At 36.0% G+C, this 18,612-nt stretch overlaps 2 protein-coding genes across 2 annotated transcripts; one reads left to right on the top strand and one right to left on the bottom strand.

The window, feature by feature from the left end:
- The first annotated feature begins 6 nt into the window (after positions 1 to 6).
- On the top strand, positions 7 to 6,332 carry LOC113110703 (cartilage oligomeric matrix protein-like). The gene is made up of 6 exons (XM_026274845.1): positions 7 to 59; positions 149 to 197; positions 608 to 804; positions 893 to 1,065; positions 1,160 to 1,299; positions 4,037 to 6,332. Exons 2-6 carry the CDS (start codon positions 170 to 172, stop codon positions 4,090 to 4,092), a joined length of 594 nt encoding a protein of 197 aa, XP_026130630.1. The 5' UTR covers positions 7 to 59; positions 149 to 169; the 3' UTR covers positions 4,093 to 6,332.
- LOC113110701 (CREB-regulated transcription coactivator 1-like) lies at positions 4,246 to 18,126 on the bottom strand. The gene is made up of 12 exons (XM_026274844.1): positions 17,899 to 18,126; positions 16,344 to 16,460; positions 15,223 to 15,348; positions 15,078 to 15,139; positions 14,876 to 14,979; positions 13,585 to 13,690; positions 12,369 to 12,675; positions 10,739 to 10,936; positions 10,578 to 10,661; positions 10,018 to 10,104; positions 9,167 to 9,341; positions 4,246 to 8,246 (listed from the first exon to the last, which is right to left on the bottom strand). Exons 1-12 carry the CDS (start codon positions 18,121 to 18,123, stop codon positions 8,035 to 8,037), a joined length of 1,803 nt encoding a protein of 600 aa, XP_026130629.1. The 5' UTR covers positions 18,124 to 18,126; the 3' UTR covers positions 4,246 to 8,034.
- Positions 18,127 to 18,612: the final 486 nt, after the last annotated feature.

Below are 18,612 nucleotides of genomic sequence, written 5' to 3'. Positions count from 1 at the left end.
TGGTTCTGGATCCAGAAGGAGATGCGCAGATCGATCCAAACTGGGTGGTGCTCAATCAGGTCCGTGCGCTTCTTTCTGCCTCATGCAGATTTTGTTAAAGTTCTCACAGTATAAACTTTACCAAGCAATCCTCATCTTTTTTTAACAGGGAAGAGAGATTGTTCAGACCATGAACAGTGATCCTGGACTGGCTGTAGGTAAAGGACTATTCCATTCAAAGTTGTGATGTGCGCAAAATTAATATTGCATAAAACATATGTTTCCATCCAAGAGAGCAAAAGCGTTTTTGGGAACGCAGTCCTGTAAGACAGTTCTGGGAGGCAATTATGCAGAAAAATTTTGACTAGTACTTCAGTATTTTTTTATTTAGCATTTTAGTACTTGTCAGGTTATGCTATCCCAAAGTACAGTTACATTATTTTTTTATAATGCAAATGGACTTCCATCTCTCATTATTCGCATTAGACCTTTATCCCACATACCAAAAACCACTTCAAGTGAGCATCAAAATTAATTTATTTATTCGTTTCTGATGTGATGTGCATAAAAAGGGTGACAGAAACATAGCTTATGACAAGAAAAGCTAAATATTTCCTTCTGGTTACAGGCTACACAGCATTCAATGGTGTGGACTTTGAAGGGACGTTTCATGTGAATACTGAGACGGATGATGACTACGCAGGCTTTATCTTTGGCTATCAGGACAGCTCGAGCTTCTATGTGGTGATGTGGAAGCAAGTGGAGCAGATATATTGGCAAGCCAATCCTTTCCGAGCTGTAGCTGAGCCTGGCATCCAGCTGAAGGTGTGATCTGGTTTCTTTAATTACAGAGTAACAACTTATTTATTTTATATGTTGAAATATGGTCCTTGTTTCTGTATTTTGTTGGTAGGCAGTGAAATCTGACACGGGACCTGGAGAATACCTGCGGAATTCACTCTGGCACACAGGTGACTCGACAAACCAGGTGAAACTCTTGTGGAAAGATTCCAGAAACGTTGGCTGGAAAGACAAGACCTCCTACCGCTGGTTCCTGCAGCACAGACCCCAAGAAGGCTACATCAGGTAGAATCAGATTGATTTCATCTGCAGATCATTCAGTCATAGCAATATTTCTCTATGCATGTTTAAGTAAACACTCTGCATTTCTTGCATACAGGGTACGGTTCTATGAAGGTCAGAAAATGGTAGCAGACACAGGAATCATCATCGACACAACCATGAGAGGAGGCAGACTGGGAGTATTTTGCTTCTCCCAGGAGAACATTATCTGGGCCAACCTACGCTACAGATGCAACGGTCAGTTCTTTTAATGAAACACATTTTCATACATTAAAAAATGGAAACAAGTGTACACTCACTTAAAGAGCTTAGGGTCAGGCCGATGAATTTCCATGTAATATGAACTCCCAACATTCAAACGTTCACAACGTCAACAAGTTCTACACATCCTCGGCCGCTTGTGTTTTCATTTATTTTGGCTCATTTGAAAATACACTACATGGGCAAAAGTATTGGGAGACATACTGTTTCAATCAGACCCATTTCCACAGATGTACTGTATAAAATGAATCACCTAGCTATGCAGTCTGTTTTTACAAACATTTGTGGAAAAAAAAATGGGTCATTCTGAAGATCTCAGTAAATTCAAGGTTGGTATGCCACCATTGTGATAAGCCAGTTTGTGAAATATCGCCCGTGCTAGATATTCCACGGTCAACTGTAAGTGGTAATATTGGAAAGTCGAAGCATTTAGCAAAGACAGAAACTCAGCCATGAAGAAGAAAACCATGTGAAGTTGCAGAGCAGGGTCAACGAGTGCATATGCTGCTTCCATAGCTGAAGAATTACAAACTCACCACAAAAACTGTGTGGTGGGAGCTTAATGTAACGGATCTCAATGGCAGAGCAGCTGCATGCAAGCATCAAACCACCAAGCATCAGATAGAGTGGTGTAAAACACACCACCACTGGACTCTGGAGCAGAGAAAGCCTGTTCTGTGATGAGGAGGGATGAATCACACTTGGTGAGTCTGGGTTTGGCTGATGCCAGGGGAATGTCACAGACTACACTGAGTTGACTGTAAAGTTTGGTGGCCATGTTTTAGGGGTTGGACTAGGCTGCTTATGTCCATTGAAGGGAAATCTACGGTGGCCGAGAGAGCTCAACACGCTGCAACTTAAGAAAACACATGCAAATTGAAAAAACACCAGCAAATGAAAAAAACAAGTCATCAAAACATCACAACACAGGCATATAACGAAACGTGCTACAAAATCTCACAACACATGCAAATTAAGAAACGCTGCAAATCCTAACAACACATGCACATTAAGAAACAATTAATGAAGCATTGCAAATTTATTTTCATTAACCTTTAAATTATATTTAGCTGAGTATATTAAAGTTAGCCATCTTAAGTAACTTTATTCAGCTTAATTATTCAGCTTATTTAGACTAATAATATCCAAAATATAAAGGAATCATGCAATCAGGGTGTTTAAAAAAAAAACAAAACTCTCCTTTCAGTTCAACTCCACTGACCTGTAGCCACTGCACGATAAGCAAATCCCAGCTGGGTCCGACACTTTTGGGGTCTCCTTGAAACATTTCCATTGTAGTCAGTGCTATTTGCAGCGCATTTGTTAATTTGAATTTGTTGTGAAGGATTTGCGGTGGGATTCGTTAATGCATGTGTTGTGAGGATTTGCAACACTTGTGTTATCAAACTGATGATGTTTTTTTTTGTTTTTCTGGTGTTTTTTCAATTTGCATGTTTTCTTAAATTGCAGCGCATTGAGCTCTCTTGGCCACCATAGAAATCTTGATTTTGTAGCATACTAAGATATTGCGCAAAGCTTATTTATTCAGCTTTCATATGATGTATAAATCTCAATTTAGAAAATTGAGCTTTATGACTGGTTTTGTGGTCCAGAGTCACATATTGACTGTTTCTGTGTCCCAATATGCATACGATCTATCCTAAATAGTATTCAAAAATAGAAACATTGTACTACAAACACGCATAAAAAACTACAAACATGGTGTATATGTGAGAAGGGTGGACAGGTAGAGAAAAGGGTTTGTGTGATAAATAATCAATGTCTGACCTGATGAAAAAGTGTTCTTTTTGGTATCCACATTATATATTTCATCTGCAGCAACATTGTGAACTTTTATAATTATGTTTGTTTCTTAACTTTTAAATGCATCATTATGCAGACACGTCCCCTTGGAATTATAAGGTTCTAAATTGAGTTATTCAAATATTCTTATTCTGTGACAAATTATTTACATTATGTGATGTTTTTTTTAAGTTGTATACATTTTGAGATTTTTTTATTGATAAAACAAAAAAAAGGTTCTATCTACAGAAGTCTATGGAACACAAAAACTTTGAAGTTCAATATCTCAAAACTGCTCAGAACGCAGATAGAACCTCATAATTCCAAGGGGACGATATGTTAAAGACCCAAAGCTACTATTCTGCTTACATACTCAAAAGTATGTACTTCATCACAAATAGAGGACACGGTGTAGGTGAATCGCGACACAGGCAGCATATGTATTTAGAATGCAACACTCCTTGTTGGCGTAATAGTGTCCCAGTAGTTTTGTTCATATAGTGTACTTCAAGCTGCCAATAGGAGTACTCCCCGATCTGTTGAAAACAAGTTATCATGAAATGGAAATTCTATTTATATTCTGCTTTATTGACGCACATTCCAGGTCTTTTAGCATGAGTCACTGGAGCATGTTATTCCATATTTATGACAGAAAGTGTCATAATAATTTCACAATCTATCTTTTTCAATGGCCTTGCTTTTCAAGGTCCACTTGCCAATAGATTTTCTTTCTTATAGATAATAAAGAGATTTTCTCTTGAAGTCAGCGCAGAATCACCTCATCTGGACCTGCTCATTTTTGTCTTTAATCTAAATTAAATATATTACGAGCATACAAAATTCACAGTCACATCTGAGGAGAGAACGAACAAATCATCTGTATTATATTTGTTCTTTTTTTTTTATCCAGATACAATCCCTGAGGACTTCGAGACATTCAGAAGCCAGCAGATCCAGCTTTTTTGAACTCAAACTCAACAGTTCTTCTTTTTATAATATTAATGAATGCGAGTTGTATATTTCTGTTGCCTGTGTCATATTTTACACTCCATTTTTGTGAACAGTAGTAGAGCTTTCCTCATAACCCCCTAATGACTGACATAAATGGATGACACTGCATTAGCACTGAGAATTTAAATATATATGTATTTTAAAAACACGTACAGAAATACAGATTACAAAATATAAATGATATAACAAGAAGGCTCTGATATATGCAGCTGAGACATCATGCACATCCATATTCTGCATTGTTTTTTTTTTTTTTATGAGAAAGGAAAAGGACCAGCAAAACGACAAAGACGAAATCAGTTCCTTCTACAATCAGTTACCACAAATAGGAGACAAAGATGACCACACCAGCACAACGACTATAGAACTGGGCGTTTGGATAGATCCAACCCAATAAAAGCTCTAGACAACCACAAATTATATATCCTAATATACCGCCAACTCCAATAAAGAGCGAGCACTGTTTATGCTCACGACATGAGAGATCACAAAGATTTGATGCACATTCTGTAACCTAACACTCTCACGAGCGCTTGGTTTACAGTGTCTTTTAATACTTATTAAACCTGCCTTAAGTGAGATGACAGGTGGCGAAATAAAAATATATCATCTTTACAGAATGTAGATGGCACTTAGTTTATGCTAATGCTATGATTTAAGGGGAAGGGTTGTCATACTGCTCAGCTCTATCCTATGGGTCACTATCGATACGTTTATCAAGAAATACATCCCATCTAGTCAGCTACGTCCTTGTTAGTTTTAATGGTACGGACATGGTCACTAACTGCTCAGCAGTTCTATTAAGGCTTAAAGGGGAATTTAAGATAAAGGGGGTTTGCTCTCACAAATATAATTAGGACACAAATGTAGGTTAAGTGCTGTTAGCTAAAACCGCTCCTGCATGCTGCATGTGCATCAACAATTATTACTTGTCCAATAAATGCATGCAGTCTGGGCACATCTCCTAATGTTTCACAGGTTAAAGCAACAAACAGATTGAGCCCTTTTATCGGTTTGCATTGGGAAGTCACACATATATATACGCTTCCAGAATTGTTTTCCCTCTGAATTATCAGTGCAATACAGAAAACGGTTCACAAAGAACACCTTCACGATAAACCGGGGTGGGGGGAGGGGCGCATGTACAGGGTCGAACAGTCTGCATTTTCAGAAGGTAAAACAGTCCAAGTTTCAGCTGAAGTTTCCAGAAGCAGCAGCCAGAAGATTTAGAAGAAATGCACACACATCAGTATGAAAGCTGCCGTATCTTTGAGATTTCTGACTGGATTTCAGAGGGAAACCCAAGATGCAAGGGCCGAGCAAATCGACAGGGTGGGGGAATGAGCCAACTGAAGATATCAAACATGCTACGATTGTGAGGAGTGGAAAAAAAATGCTACCGTGACTGAAAACGAACAGAAAAACTAGCATCGTAACAGATCAGGAGAAAAAACGATAGTGCTTTGGTCAAGCATCGTCAAGCAGGTCTTTTGGTGTAATGCAATCATAACACGGAGCCCCATAAATACATTCTGTTTCTAAACATGATCATAGATGTGGTAAAATGACACCACTAGCATTAACTAATACATGCACAGTGTCTCGGGGGTCTACATTGGTTTGTGTGCAGTGAATCTTTTTACTGGAATAAGCCAGGCTAATGAAGACTTCATACCAAAAAGCTAACGAAGACCTCATTCTAAAGGTTTTTCTCATTTTGACATGCAGTCGTCATATTCCAGTGTTAAGCATTATGTACACTATTTTCAGGAGAGAAACGCGCTCATGGTAAACATATGAAAACTGAATGGCACAGTTTGAAAAAGGAAAACTAAAGTGAGTATTGCAGTTTTTGTTAAATCTAAACCAACTAGTGTATTCACCATCTGAGCCAATCCCTATTTCTCAGCCCTAAATATGCTCTTTATATGCAACCAGAAATATTCCAGATTGTTGGTTGATTAATTCGTTTAGATTGCATAGGAATCACAAATTGGATTTGCACAGTTTTAAGAGTTATTATTTCCCTTAAAAAGACACAGATGACCAAAATGTATCTGGCTGATCCGAAATTACTTAAACTTTAGCAGAAAACATCTTGTTCAACTGCCAAAAACTTAAATTTGCTCTTCATTACCTGTATTATAAACATGTTGTTTTCAGACTGACAAGGTAGATACAGTGGGGTCCAAAAAAACACTTAACTTTCATTCTCTAAATTCTGAGTTTGTCTTGCAATTCTGTTTTTTTTTTCTTCCACAAAAAAAAAAAAATTTAATAAAAAAATACAAATAATAATAATAAAGGTAATTGCGACTTTTTTTATCTCATGATTTTGACTTTTTCTCACAGGATCATGTTTACATATTGCAATTGTAAGATAACATCTTGCAAATTTTTTTTTATTTTTTTAAATAATAAGTCACAATTATGAGATTCTAAACAAATAACTGCATGAGAAAAATTGTGAGATTAAGTCAAAATTCACTGTTTGTTTGTTTTTTTCTCTTTATTCCATAGTAGAAAAAAGCCTCTAAAATTATCAATGCACCAGTTTTACAAAATAAATCTCAAAAATCACATTTGAATGCTAATATATCTTTCTTTTCATCCCCTTTGCTTCGTTGTTTTTAATACTTTTCATTCCAGGTTTTTTGGACCCCACTGTATATAGAGATCATAACTGTGTCACTGAATTGTAAATGAGTGATTCCTTAATTCCTTCCTATAGCTTGATCAAGGTGCGACAGGGCTTGAACATACACATGGGAATGACAAACACAAACTCCCGTAAACAGCACAGAATAAGGAGCATTACTCACCCCAAGCCAGATGACTGACATCATTTTGACAACAGAACCTCGAGTTAAGTTTGGCAGTACAAGTACAAACTATTACAGCACTCAATACTAAACAAAATGGCATTGTTAAAACAAGAATATCGAGAGGAGAACACTTCAGAGACGATTAGAAAAACACATTAACAGTTAAAAACAGCATTTTGTTCATGTAAGGCAAAATCAGGTCCTCTCACAGTGAAGTGTTCAGCAGGTTTCTGCAGCAGCTCGAAGGTCACATATTTACCGACCACCGTTGAAGCGTACATTTCAGCCATAAGACCTTCAATTCGAATAAATAACATATGCATACAGAAAGTCACGCGACAGTCCACAAAAACACAGAAAGATGGGTCACATTTCTATTTAGAGACTGCTGTCCTCCTGCAAGAAAACTGATACTGAAAGAATGAGACCAATCGTGACAACTTGAGATGTTTGGATGATACCAAAAAAGCCAGCAAAACGAATTGTCATGGAAGCTATTTTGTAAAAGCTAACTTGATGCCTTCCGGCGTACGATGAGCAACGCTCCTTTAAACCCTTGATACACAATCTGGGGGAGTAGTGCTCCTTACATAAATATGATTAAATAATATATATTTATATCTAGAATTAAAAAAATAATTATAATAAATAAATATGTCGATTTCACACGCATCATTACACAGATGGCATAGTTACGTAAACCTTAAAAAAATAGATGAAATTTGGCAATTTGCTTATTATGTAAATACGAATATAAACATAGGATGATCCATGAAATCGTAAGAATAAACAACTAAAAAGGAATAAATAGAAACCGCGCATTGGCGACTCGCCAAAACATGAATACGTGAAGAGAGTTGATGGTATTGCGCATTGGGAACTATCCAGTGTGGATACAGCACTTCCACCTTCACCGCCCCCCAAACCCTGACCGCCGCCGCCTCCACCGGCCCCTGGGCTCCAGCGGGTTGGCAGCATGCTGTTATGTGGGTGTTTGGGGGGACATGGACGGCCACTGACCAGATGGTGAACAGAGAGGCCATGCAGAGGAACGTCTGGCTTCGAAGTGCATTCACAGTCGATCCATGCGGAACGTGTCCTCCGTGGCCGGGTCGGCGAGAACCATGTCCGGGTCGTTGAGCATGTGCAGTCCGTCCAGTGTCAAGGGGTCGATCTTCAACTCGTCCAACGGGAACTGAGAGTCCGCGTCAAAGCTGACGTCACCAACGCTGGCCAGCGAGCTGGTGAGGTCTTTGGAGAGACTCGGCGGAGATTCTCCCGTCACTAATGTGAGACAAATCCAACTGTCAGCTCAAATGCTTAGTCCTGGGAACCAGTGTTGGGAAGGTTTCTTTTCAAATGTAATTACAAGTTACCTTATTTGAAATGTAATCAATATTTTAACTATTTTGGTTACTTAATAAATGTAATGTAACTAGAAAAAAGTAAATGTTATGCATTGTAGGAGGTTATTTTTTGTTTTCTTTGCACACAGAGTATATTCTCGTGGCTTTGTACACTTACAGTTGAACCGCTGACGTCACATGGACTATTTTACTGATGTCCTTGCTATGTTTCTTTGCATTGATCATGGCAGCTGTGTTGTTGTCGTCTATGGAGGGTCTGAGAGCTCTCGGATTTCATCAAAAATATCTTAATATGTGTTTTTTTTATATAAATGAATATCTTGTGGGTTTGGAATGATGTGATGGTGAGTAATTAATAACTGAATTTTGCTAACCCTTTAAAGCAAAGTGACATCTGGTTATGATAGCTGCTAGCTAGTGAAGTGTTGCTCATGTTATCTAAGTGCAATTAAAATATAACTAGTTACAGATAAACATTAATAAAACTGGCTACATAAAACTACCATTATTATATAGATGCACGAGAGCTCAGCTAAAGCAATAAAATGTCAACCAAAAAGCAGTCATTTCAATACATTACAAATAAAAGTGCTTGGGAAACCCTGAAAAAGCACTGGAAATATTAGTGATTGGAATTATTGGTTGCCCCAAGACACGTTACTTTGCAAAAGCTGATTTCACTGAACAAACTAGAAATTTAAATGAAATCCAGCTGGAATGATTAACAAGGCACAGGTGTAGATAAATATAAATGCAATTATAAATGCACCTCTCTGACCTCTCTTGGAAAGACATTTGCATAGAGAAGTTGATGTTTAAGCGGAAGGCACACATTACCTGTGAGAATGATGTTGGGGATATTGCCATGGCTAGTGTAACCGAGCTGCTGTGCGTCCTGCTGACCGCTGTGGCTCCCGGTTAGACCCATCATGGCTGCTTGTGTGTAGTTCAGCGTTGAACAGTGACTAGAGCCGCCCGGATTCTCCATCATGTTCATGTTGAACTGCTCCAGCTTCACCATCAGCATGAGAGAGTTGTAAAGTCATTTAAACAATAAATGAAATAAACTATTTGTTTTACATATTATACAATTGTAACATGTTGTACATGCATACATATATATTTATTTATTAATTCATTAATTAATTCATACAAATGGGCCATGAAACCGTATGTGCATTATTTACGTTTACATTTTACATTTATGCATTTAGAAGCTGCTTTTATCCAAAGCGACTTGTAGTGCATTCAGGCTATACATTAAAATAAATAAATAAAGAAATTCCAATTATTTCTTAAAAATACAACAGAACAACTTTTCATGTATTTATTATTGTTAATATAATTTCATCCAATTATAAAAATAAAATCAATAAAGAAATATTACTATATGCATTATAATAATAATAATAATAAATGAACTAATTGATTAATTCTATTATGTATGCTTTTAAATGATTTATTTGAGCTGAACCGCATAATATCATTTATGATCTACATCAGCATTATGTGTCCAGCTGTGTTATGTGTATTATTGAACGTGTTCATTTGAATAGTCAGTGAGAAGTAAGTCAAGCTTGATTTTCACATGGTAACCTCTTGTAAAAAAAAAAAAAAAAAAAAAAAAGCATTTTTTTCTGATTAAAAAAACTACATTTAAAGAGTGATTTGTAATGGAGCACATGTACCTGGTTTGAGAGGGCATTGGTCTGTCTGGATGGAAGTTGCTGATCATAAAATGAATCTCCAAAGATGCTTCCGACACCCTGAATATGCTGTAAAGACCCACATTATGATCAAAACATCTGAGTGTGAGAATTATAGGACACATTTAATTGATCAAAAGTAAAGACATTTATGTTGTTAAAATGATGTCTATTTCAAATTAATGCTGTTCTTTTTTAAAAAAGAAAAAGAAAAAAAGAAATATATTTCAGCAAGGAAAATAAGAAATTGTTTCTTAAGCAGCAAATCAGCATATTAGAATGATTTCTGAAGAACATGTAAAAATGATGACTGAAGTCACAAAAATACATAATAATTTTAACATTTTAAAGCAGATATCAGTTCTTTTTTAATCAATTAAATTGAGTCTTGGTGAGCATAAGAGAAAATAATTTTTTTCTAAACTACAAAGTGAGTTTACTGAAATAGGCGGCAATGCAGAAAGAAGTACACTCTGAGATGCCAAGAAATTACAAAAAAAATCAACAAATGAAGAATGAAACCATAGAAGTGTTATGCTTACTTGTGGTGAGCCGCCAGGTGAGAAGCCCTGATTGGACACTGGAGATGTGGGTGACTGATTGGTTGAAGAGCCGGTCTGACGGTACTGTTGGGAGAAAGAGATACATGTTTGAATAAACCATATTAACCTGAAATAAACTGTACAGCAGAAGAAAAACATACCGAACTGGCAGTTGCGCTTGTAGCTGTCTGCGATTGGCTGGTGGTGTTGGGGGCGGAGCTTACGGTGAGAGGCGGGAGGCGTATGAGCCGAATGTTCTGAGGGAAGCTGTGTGGCTGTTTCTGCAGGTCGTTCAGTAAACTCAGCAGTGAATACTGAGACAACTGCTGCTCCAGAGACAGACTGTCCATCGTGATCGACTATGACAACAACAGACCAGAGAATATTTCTACTCGCATACTTACACTAATTCACTGTCAGTTATCCAGGGTTTTTATAGTTATACTTTAAGAATCAAAACTTCTTTATACTCATGGCAACAAACATATCATTGGAAAGGTCTGAGTGTCAGAATTTCATATTTGGTGGTTATTTTGATATACAAGTACAATTCACAGAGAAATCTAGAGAAAAATTCATTAAGCAAAATTCAAAATATTTTTGATGACTCCCAGTGGCTGTGTGTGGTATGACGCCCTAAATAAAATCTCACAGGAACCTAAATTTTTTTCATATCAACTTCAAATTTGTAACATAACTTATTTAGACACAAGGCTTTAATTTTATACCAATTTTAGAGTAAAACCTGTTATGTAAAATATTTACAATAAATAAAATAAAATAAAATTAATATAGCGCATTTTATTTACAGTACATTTAAATTCTATAACGGTAACACTTTAGAATAAGGTTCCATTAGTTAATGTTAGTTAATGTATTAATTAACATGAACAAACAATGAATAATACATTTATTACTGTATTTATTCATCTTCGTTAATGTTAGTTAATGAAAATACAGTTATTCATTGTTAGTTCATGGTAATTCACAGTGCATTAACTAATGTTAACAAGCACAACTTTTGATTTAAATAATGCATTAGTAAATGTTGAAATTAACATGAACTAAGACTTATAAATGCTGTAGAAGGATTGTTCTTGCTTAGTTCATGTTAACGAAAGTAGTTAACTAACATTAACTAATGGAACCTTATTCTAAAGTGTTACCTCTATAACTTTTTGAAACTTAAATTTTTTTGAAGAAATTCCACTTTTGCCAAAATCTACTAATTTTTATTCTTTAAAAAGTGACCAACCTTAGGTTTATATTCCAAAGTGTTCATAAATTACAGCAATTTTTTATTTAAAAAATGGGGGTGACAGTTAAGGGGCTAAAATAAAATAAGCATTAACTGAAATAAGAAATTAAAAGATCTTTGTTGCAAAGGAAACATTTCTAAATGTCATTCAGTTTGACTTGAAACACTAAAATAACTAAAACTCAAATTTAAATAAAAATGTATAACTATTTAGACACATAAAAAAATGACAAAAACACTCAACAAACTTACAAAAACATTCAAATTAATTAATAATTAATCATAATAATACACAAATCAATCAAATTAATGAGAATGCAATTATGAAGCACTTCTGCAGGCTAAAACTGCAGATAACTGCTTTCATAAGCCATACTGATTACTGACCAATACATTGGTGCACCCTAATTTAAATATTAGAATATACTTTCTTGGGACCTCATTGATTGCTACAAATGAAATGATGATCCTGTAATCACACATATTCTGAATTCAAACACAAGCCGTGCTGTTTGGGCAGGATGGAGACTTACCTGTGCGATGGGTATCTGGGGGGAGACAGCAGGTGGCAGTGTGGTAGAGGGCAGCTGTGGGCTGATATTGGGCGAGGGGGCGGGAGAGGAGGGAGGGATGTGACTGGCAGCACTGATGCCCAGGTGTGTCAGGTTGGTGGTACTGCTGGAGCTGGATGTAGGGAAGGTAATGGGGTCATCTGGGTCCAGCGGGGTGGGGAGAGGAGGAGGGAACTGGATGTTTGTCAGATCTGGTAAGGAGCCACCGGTGCTGTGAGCAGCTGGCATCAAAGAGCTACTCATTTCTTGATCAGGAGATGGAAATATGCTGGAAATATCAAACAGAATATGATGCAACAATTCTAATAGAGACACAATGAGTAAATATATAAATTGCTTAAAAGAAAAGAAAATATATTTTACATAAATCATTCTGAGGTTAAGGTTAAAGTTAAATTTATATAACACAGTTGTTTTGAAATTAAGATATATAACTATAAAACAAAATAATGTTGCACATAAATTGAAATAAAAACTAAATTGAAATATAATAATATAATAATATTTGAACAATATATATAAAAACTTTACATGCAATAATAGTTACATTTAAATCAGAATATAATTTCAATTCAAATTATACTGCTTTAAGAAAGTATAAAATCGATATACTTTTAAAACTAAAATGATGTATCATTTAATGCACAATGCAAAAAAAAAATTCAAACTTTTTTTTAATATAAAATTTCTATAGTCACTTTCTATATTCTGTCATAATACCAGCCATAAACATTTTAGTAGCAATTTATAATAAAGTCCCATTAGTTAATGTTGTCAAGTCCATTAAACAATATCAACAGATGCAACTTTTGATTTTTATAATGTATTAGTAAATGTGGAAAAGTCAATTTTTTCACGTTCACTAATGTGATTAAAATAATAATATCTAAAATAATGTCTGAATCTGTCAGTTATAAGTCAGACTTTCATTCATATAGTTCAAAGAAATCCATGTAATGTTGCAGTTACATTGGTTAATCATTTACCCAAACTATATTTTATCATTTCATTTTCCTTCAGACCATTTTAGCTCAATTTGGCACATGGTGGGTATCAATTTAGGATCTAAAATTGCAGCCACTCTTCATTGTCTCTACTCATGCTCATTCAAACGTGAAGTGTTGCATGACTTCCAGCACATGGGGAAATTTTTTTTTTTTTGTCATAATAAACTCACTTAATCCCAGGAACGTCACAGGACTCTGAATGCAGAGATGTTTTGGGCTCGTCTTTGTCCATCTCTGACTCAGTGTCCTCTGTATCTGGAGGGGTGAGCAACAGCACTGCAGAAAGAGAGGGAGATATGGATCAACTCCTACCAGGTCACAGTACATGAGAATAAAACATGTCACAAATACATGTAGGTCAATGACAATTTAAAAAAATGAAATTATAACACATGCCAAGTTTTCAGACAGGTTCTCTATATATCCATGTTGGTTTTGTCATATGATGTAATCACTAATTTTCCTTACACCATAATTTCAATATTAATTCATAGAGTACATATCCTTATGTTTTGAGGAGTCACTAATATGACATTTTACAACATAAAATTTCAAATGATCTGATATTTTAAGAAACTTATTGACCTTCACAGTCAGTTTTTTTTTTTTTATGTTGCTGCAGGTTAGTTGAACCACATCATGACTTTTGGCAGACAAAAATAAATACTTTTGTTAAAGGAACCTTTCACCCCTAAAATGAAAATGTTCTTATCCCCAGGCCAGTTTGTTTCTTCATGTTAACAATTTTGAAAAATGTAGCATTGCATCACTTGTTCACCAGTAGATCCTCTGCAGTGAATGGGTGCCGTCGGAATGAGAGTGCAAACAGCTGATTAAAACATTGCAAGTAAATAACACTGCTCCAGTCCATCAATTAATATGTGATAAACAGCTTCATCATTAAGGCGTCATTAAACTTTTAAGCCGTCGCTTTTGGCCAAAATCCTTAATGATGCTTCCTCCAGTGAAAAACATCAGTCCCCTGTTGTTCTCTAACATCAAAAAAAGTGTTTTTACTTGGAAAAAAAATTGTATGATATGTGCATATTTCTCTCCTGATTCAGGTGAGACTTTTTACTGGAAAAAACAATATTGTGGATAGAGGATTTGTATTTTAGTCTGAAATTATTTGGTTCAAAACGTATTGATAGATTTGTTTCTTACAAACACACAGCTTTTTGTTTCACAAGATGTTAACTGATGAACTGAAGTGGTGTGGGTTACTTGTGGATTATTGTGGTGTTTTTATCAGCTGTTTGGACTCTCATTCTGACGGCACCCATTCACTGCAGAGCATCCATTGGTGAGCAAGTGATGCAATCCTACATTTCTCAAAAACTGTTTTGATTAAGAAACAAACTCATCTGCATATTAAAGGCCTGAAGATGCATTTGAAATGAAAATGAATTTTAATTTCATGCAGCATAGCAACAACAACGAAAAAAACACCCAAATTCTTACATGTTTTTACTCCTTTCGACTGCAGTTCCTGAGATCCACCGACAAAAGTGTCCTGTGGAGCTGGATTCACAGCGCTCTGGTGTAGAGCTGAGTCAGAGTTGGTTCTGCAGCAGACCAGCAGAGGTGAGAACATGAAAAAACACTATGATTTATGACCTCTGAGCATGTGTTGTTGATTAGGTTACGAGAAAAGCTGCTTTACCTTCTCCAACTTGTGTCGGGAGGTGGTGACAGATATACTGAGCCATAGGGACAGCTGTCGATGTAATCAGTGTTAAGGACAATGTCTCACACACACACACACACACACGTAAAACTTGGCTGTGTCTAATAAAGCTGAAGGATATCTGACGTCCATGCTTGTCCACAGAGAGAGGTCTACGATGCGGAGAAGCGATGCGATTCCTGTCACGATACACACGGTCCACCAGGCCATGATGTCGGGACGTCCGACTGGTGTCTAAAACCGTCGTCTGTAAAAGAATCAGATTTGTTTAAGTGATCTTCACAAGTGTTGGGCAAATGAAAGCACAAAACCGGCGTCGCGCAGAAGATGGACTAGCAGTATGAAAGATCCTTGTGTCATAAATGAAGAGCAATGATAAAGAAGGAAATGATGCATATTTCCATCAACTTCGTTACATTTAATTAATTCATAAAAAAGGTTTATGGTGAAAATGTGTATCTTTGGTTAATACTTTTCTATAAAAAGCTGATCCGGGTCATTCCTACTAAACAGTGTAAAAAGAGGAAACAGTAATGAGTTTTGAGGGTTTTTTAACATGCCTTTGGCTTGGATAATATCGCTAATACCATATGTTTCTGTCCTTAACGTAATTTCCCATCCAGTTAAGTTTTTGTAACATCCCTTTAATTAACAAAAGTCTTAATAACATCTTGCAAGAAGTGACGAAAAAAACAGCGCAGACTAAAACTATTAGCCCCACTCTAAAAGCTGTTTGTTTTCAATTACAGAACTCACTTGACAATATATAGAATAAAAACATAAAACATATCTTCTCATAAGCTATAACTTAGCTTTTATGTCCACTCTGATAGGCTCAATATAGGTAATAGGTAAACTAGTTATAATTTAGAGTAAAAGTGTATTTTCAATTAAATTTTAAATTTCAATATTTTCTTTCAAGTTACAAATTTGAAAAGGTATTTTATAAAAGTGTGGTCACATGTTAAATAGACAATTTTTTGCCTGCATGACCAACTTGAAGATGAGCAAAATCTGCATGGAGAACTATTTTGCCTTTTGAAATGAATGGAATTTGCCCACAAAATTTCACTGAGCAATGGTAAACGTGAACGCAGCTTATGAGGAATGACCCATCCAATGCACTGTGAGCGTGATGTTATGAAACTGTGATTAGATCATCTGAAGGGAAATCCATTCATAAAGTGACAGCATAGTGTGCACGACGGAATTTTTAAACTTATGAAGTTTCTGAGGTCTCACCTGAAAAGGGAGGTCAGTGTTGCTATTTCCAATCTGATTGACATTGGGCAGTGACCCTCCATAGCACTGAGCTCGATTCTGGCCTAGTTGCAAATACTGGGTCTTCTGTAACTGCAGCTGTGCAAAATAACAGTGCGTGAAAAGCAGCAGTGAATGACGTAATGAATGCATGAATGAAACGTAAACCAGATACCGTGGAGTAAATCACTTTATCATGTGAAGAATGGGAAAAGCAGACCAGTGAGTTAATAAAAAGTAGCAAAACATGGGTCTCGACTTACGTGACGCACTCTAACATATATAATATGTTCAACACCAAGGAACAGACGAATAGCCTTGTAGTAAAAAGGTGAAAACAGAGGCTGGAGCAAATTGCCTAAGCATTGTCCTCATATTATTTTTTGTAAGGGTTACTGTAGTTTATTTTTATCATTCGTCTATATTTTATAATTTTTATGATTGACTGATTTATTGATTTTTCCCATGCAGGAAAAAGATACAGCTCACTTAAAATATGCTGACCAATGTTCATTGACACAGACTTGAGAAGATTTTTTTTTCTCTCTGTATGAAAAACTAAATGTGCAAGTTAATGAGTAACATAAGCCAAATAATAATGTAAAAGTAGAATACAAAAAACAAACAACAAATTCTGTTTTGGACTAATTATAATGAATGCAACAATTTCCCCTGAACTGATATTTAAATGGATCGAGACTTATTTTTGAATCACTGATATACTATTATAGATTTTGTTAATATATTGAATTAGATTTTATTTTTTTGATTTTCTGAGTTCTCTTTAAATTTAATTAAAATAATAGTTTTTAACATGTTACTTTTAGCTCATATTTTAGCTAAAATTAAACCAAAAAAAACCCCCAAAAATTTCCAGAGTATTCAAGTATGTTTTTCAAAAAATATATAAAAATGATTTTAAATGTCAAAATTCCATGTATAATTCACTGTTTTTTTTGTTGTTGTTGTTTTTGTAATTGTTTATGAAATTTACAAGCACTTTCTAAATGACAATTCTTTCTACACAATTTTCTTTTCAGTGTTGGCGTATAAATATATGCTATATATTTTGCATGCTTTCAATGGATTTAGTTTTTGTATGTATTTGTTTTACCCAAATCTTTCACAAAAACATGATAATCCTAGTTGGAAAGACTTTATCAAATTACAAAACCTTAAGACTTTCAATTTAAAATAGGATATAGATCGTGTGACAACTTGCCCCGGGCGATGACACTTCTTCATTAAATAAGTAGCTTCTTATACACACAACGAGAACGAGAAATAAAAGCGCGAAAAGCAAGCACAATGCATTCAAGGCCGGAGCAGGTCTCCGTGCAGATGTGCATGACGTGTGTCCTGCAGCAGCATCCTCAGCATCTCCCGTTACGCGTGACCACCGGGACATCATAACCGTCCTTCACCGATTTGTCACGGCTCTCAGGCGACAAGGGGAGCTCTTAAATCAAACACAGGCTACATCCTACATAGCAGCTGCGCTGTGTGCGCGTTTAACCGCTGTTTCTGACACACGTACCCGCGCTGCTCGCGTGATGCTCAGGTCTTTCATGACCTCCTCAAACGCCGCCGTCTCCTCCGCCTGCTTCTGGTTGTGCAGGGCGATTTTCTCGCTGAATTTTCGAGGATTGTTTGAGGTCGCCATCTTCCGTTCTTCTCCAAAACACAGAGCGTTGCGTGAGACGCGTTGTGCGCTGCGCGGCGTCATCACGGGAAGAGTTGTGGGCATTGGAGTCCACCTCATTGATAAAGCACACACACACACACACACACACACACACACACACACACACCAGCTGAATGAAATGTCTTCATGTGTCAAGAGAAGACACCTGCTATTCATGCTGCAAAATCTAGGCCTATGCCATTGGCAATTTTATTTCATATAGCATTATATACCACAACCAGAGTTGACCAATGTGCTTTACAACATAATAACTAAAAACATCAACAGCACAAAGAAAAATAAAAACAGTAAAAACCAAAAACAAGGCGAGAGAAAGAAAATAAAAACATCATAACATGCAGCAATATATATAATATATAGAACATGATAAAAAGACGTAGAGGAATAACGTAAAGACGGGTGTGTTCATACTAAAAATCGAATTCATTTTAAGATTTAATATTTTTTATTAAAATAAATATATGCACTTAGTCTTTTCTTTATCATAGGCTACTTCGCAATGCTTTTTTTTTTTTTTTTTTTTTTACGGAAAAGACAATAAATACA

This window comes from Carassius auratus, chromosome 11, assembly GCF_003368295.1.
Source record: "Carassius auratus strain Wakin chromosome 11, ASM336829v1, whole genome shotgun sequence".
Taxonomy (NCBI): domain Eukaryota; kingdom Metazoa; phylum Chordata; class Actinopteri; order Cypriniformes; family Cyprinidae; genus Carassius; species Carassius auratus.
This window is presented reverse-complemented; position numbering and strand designations above follow the sequence as displayed.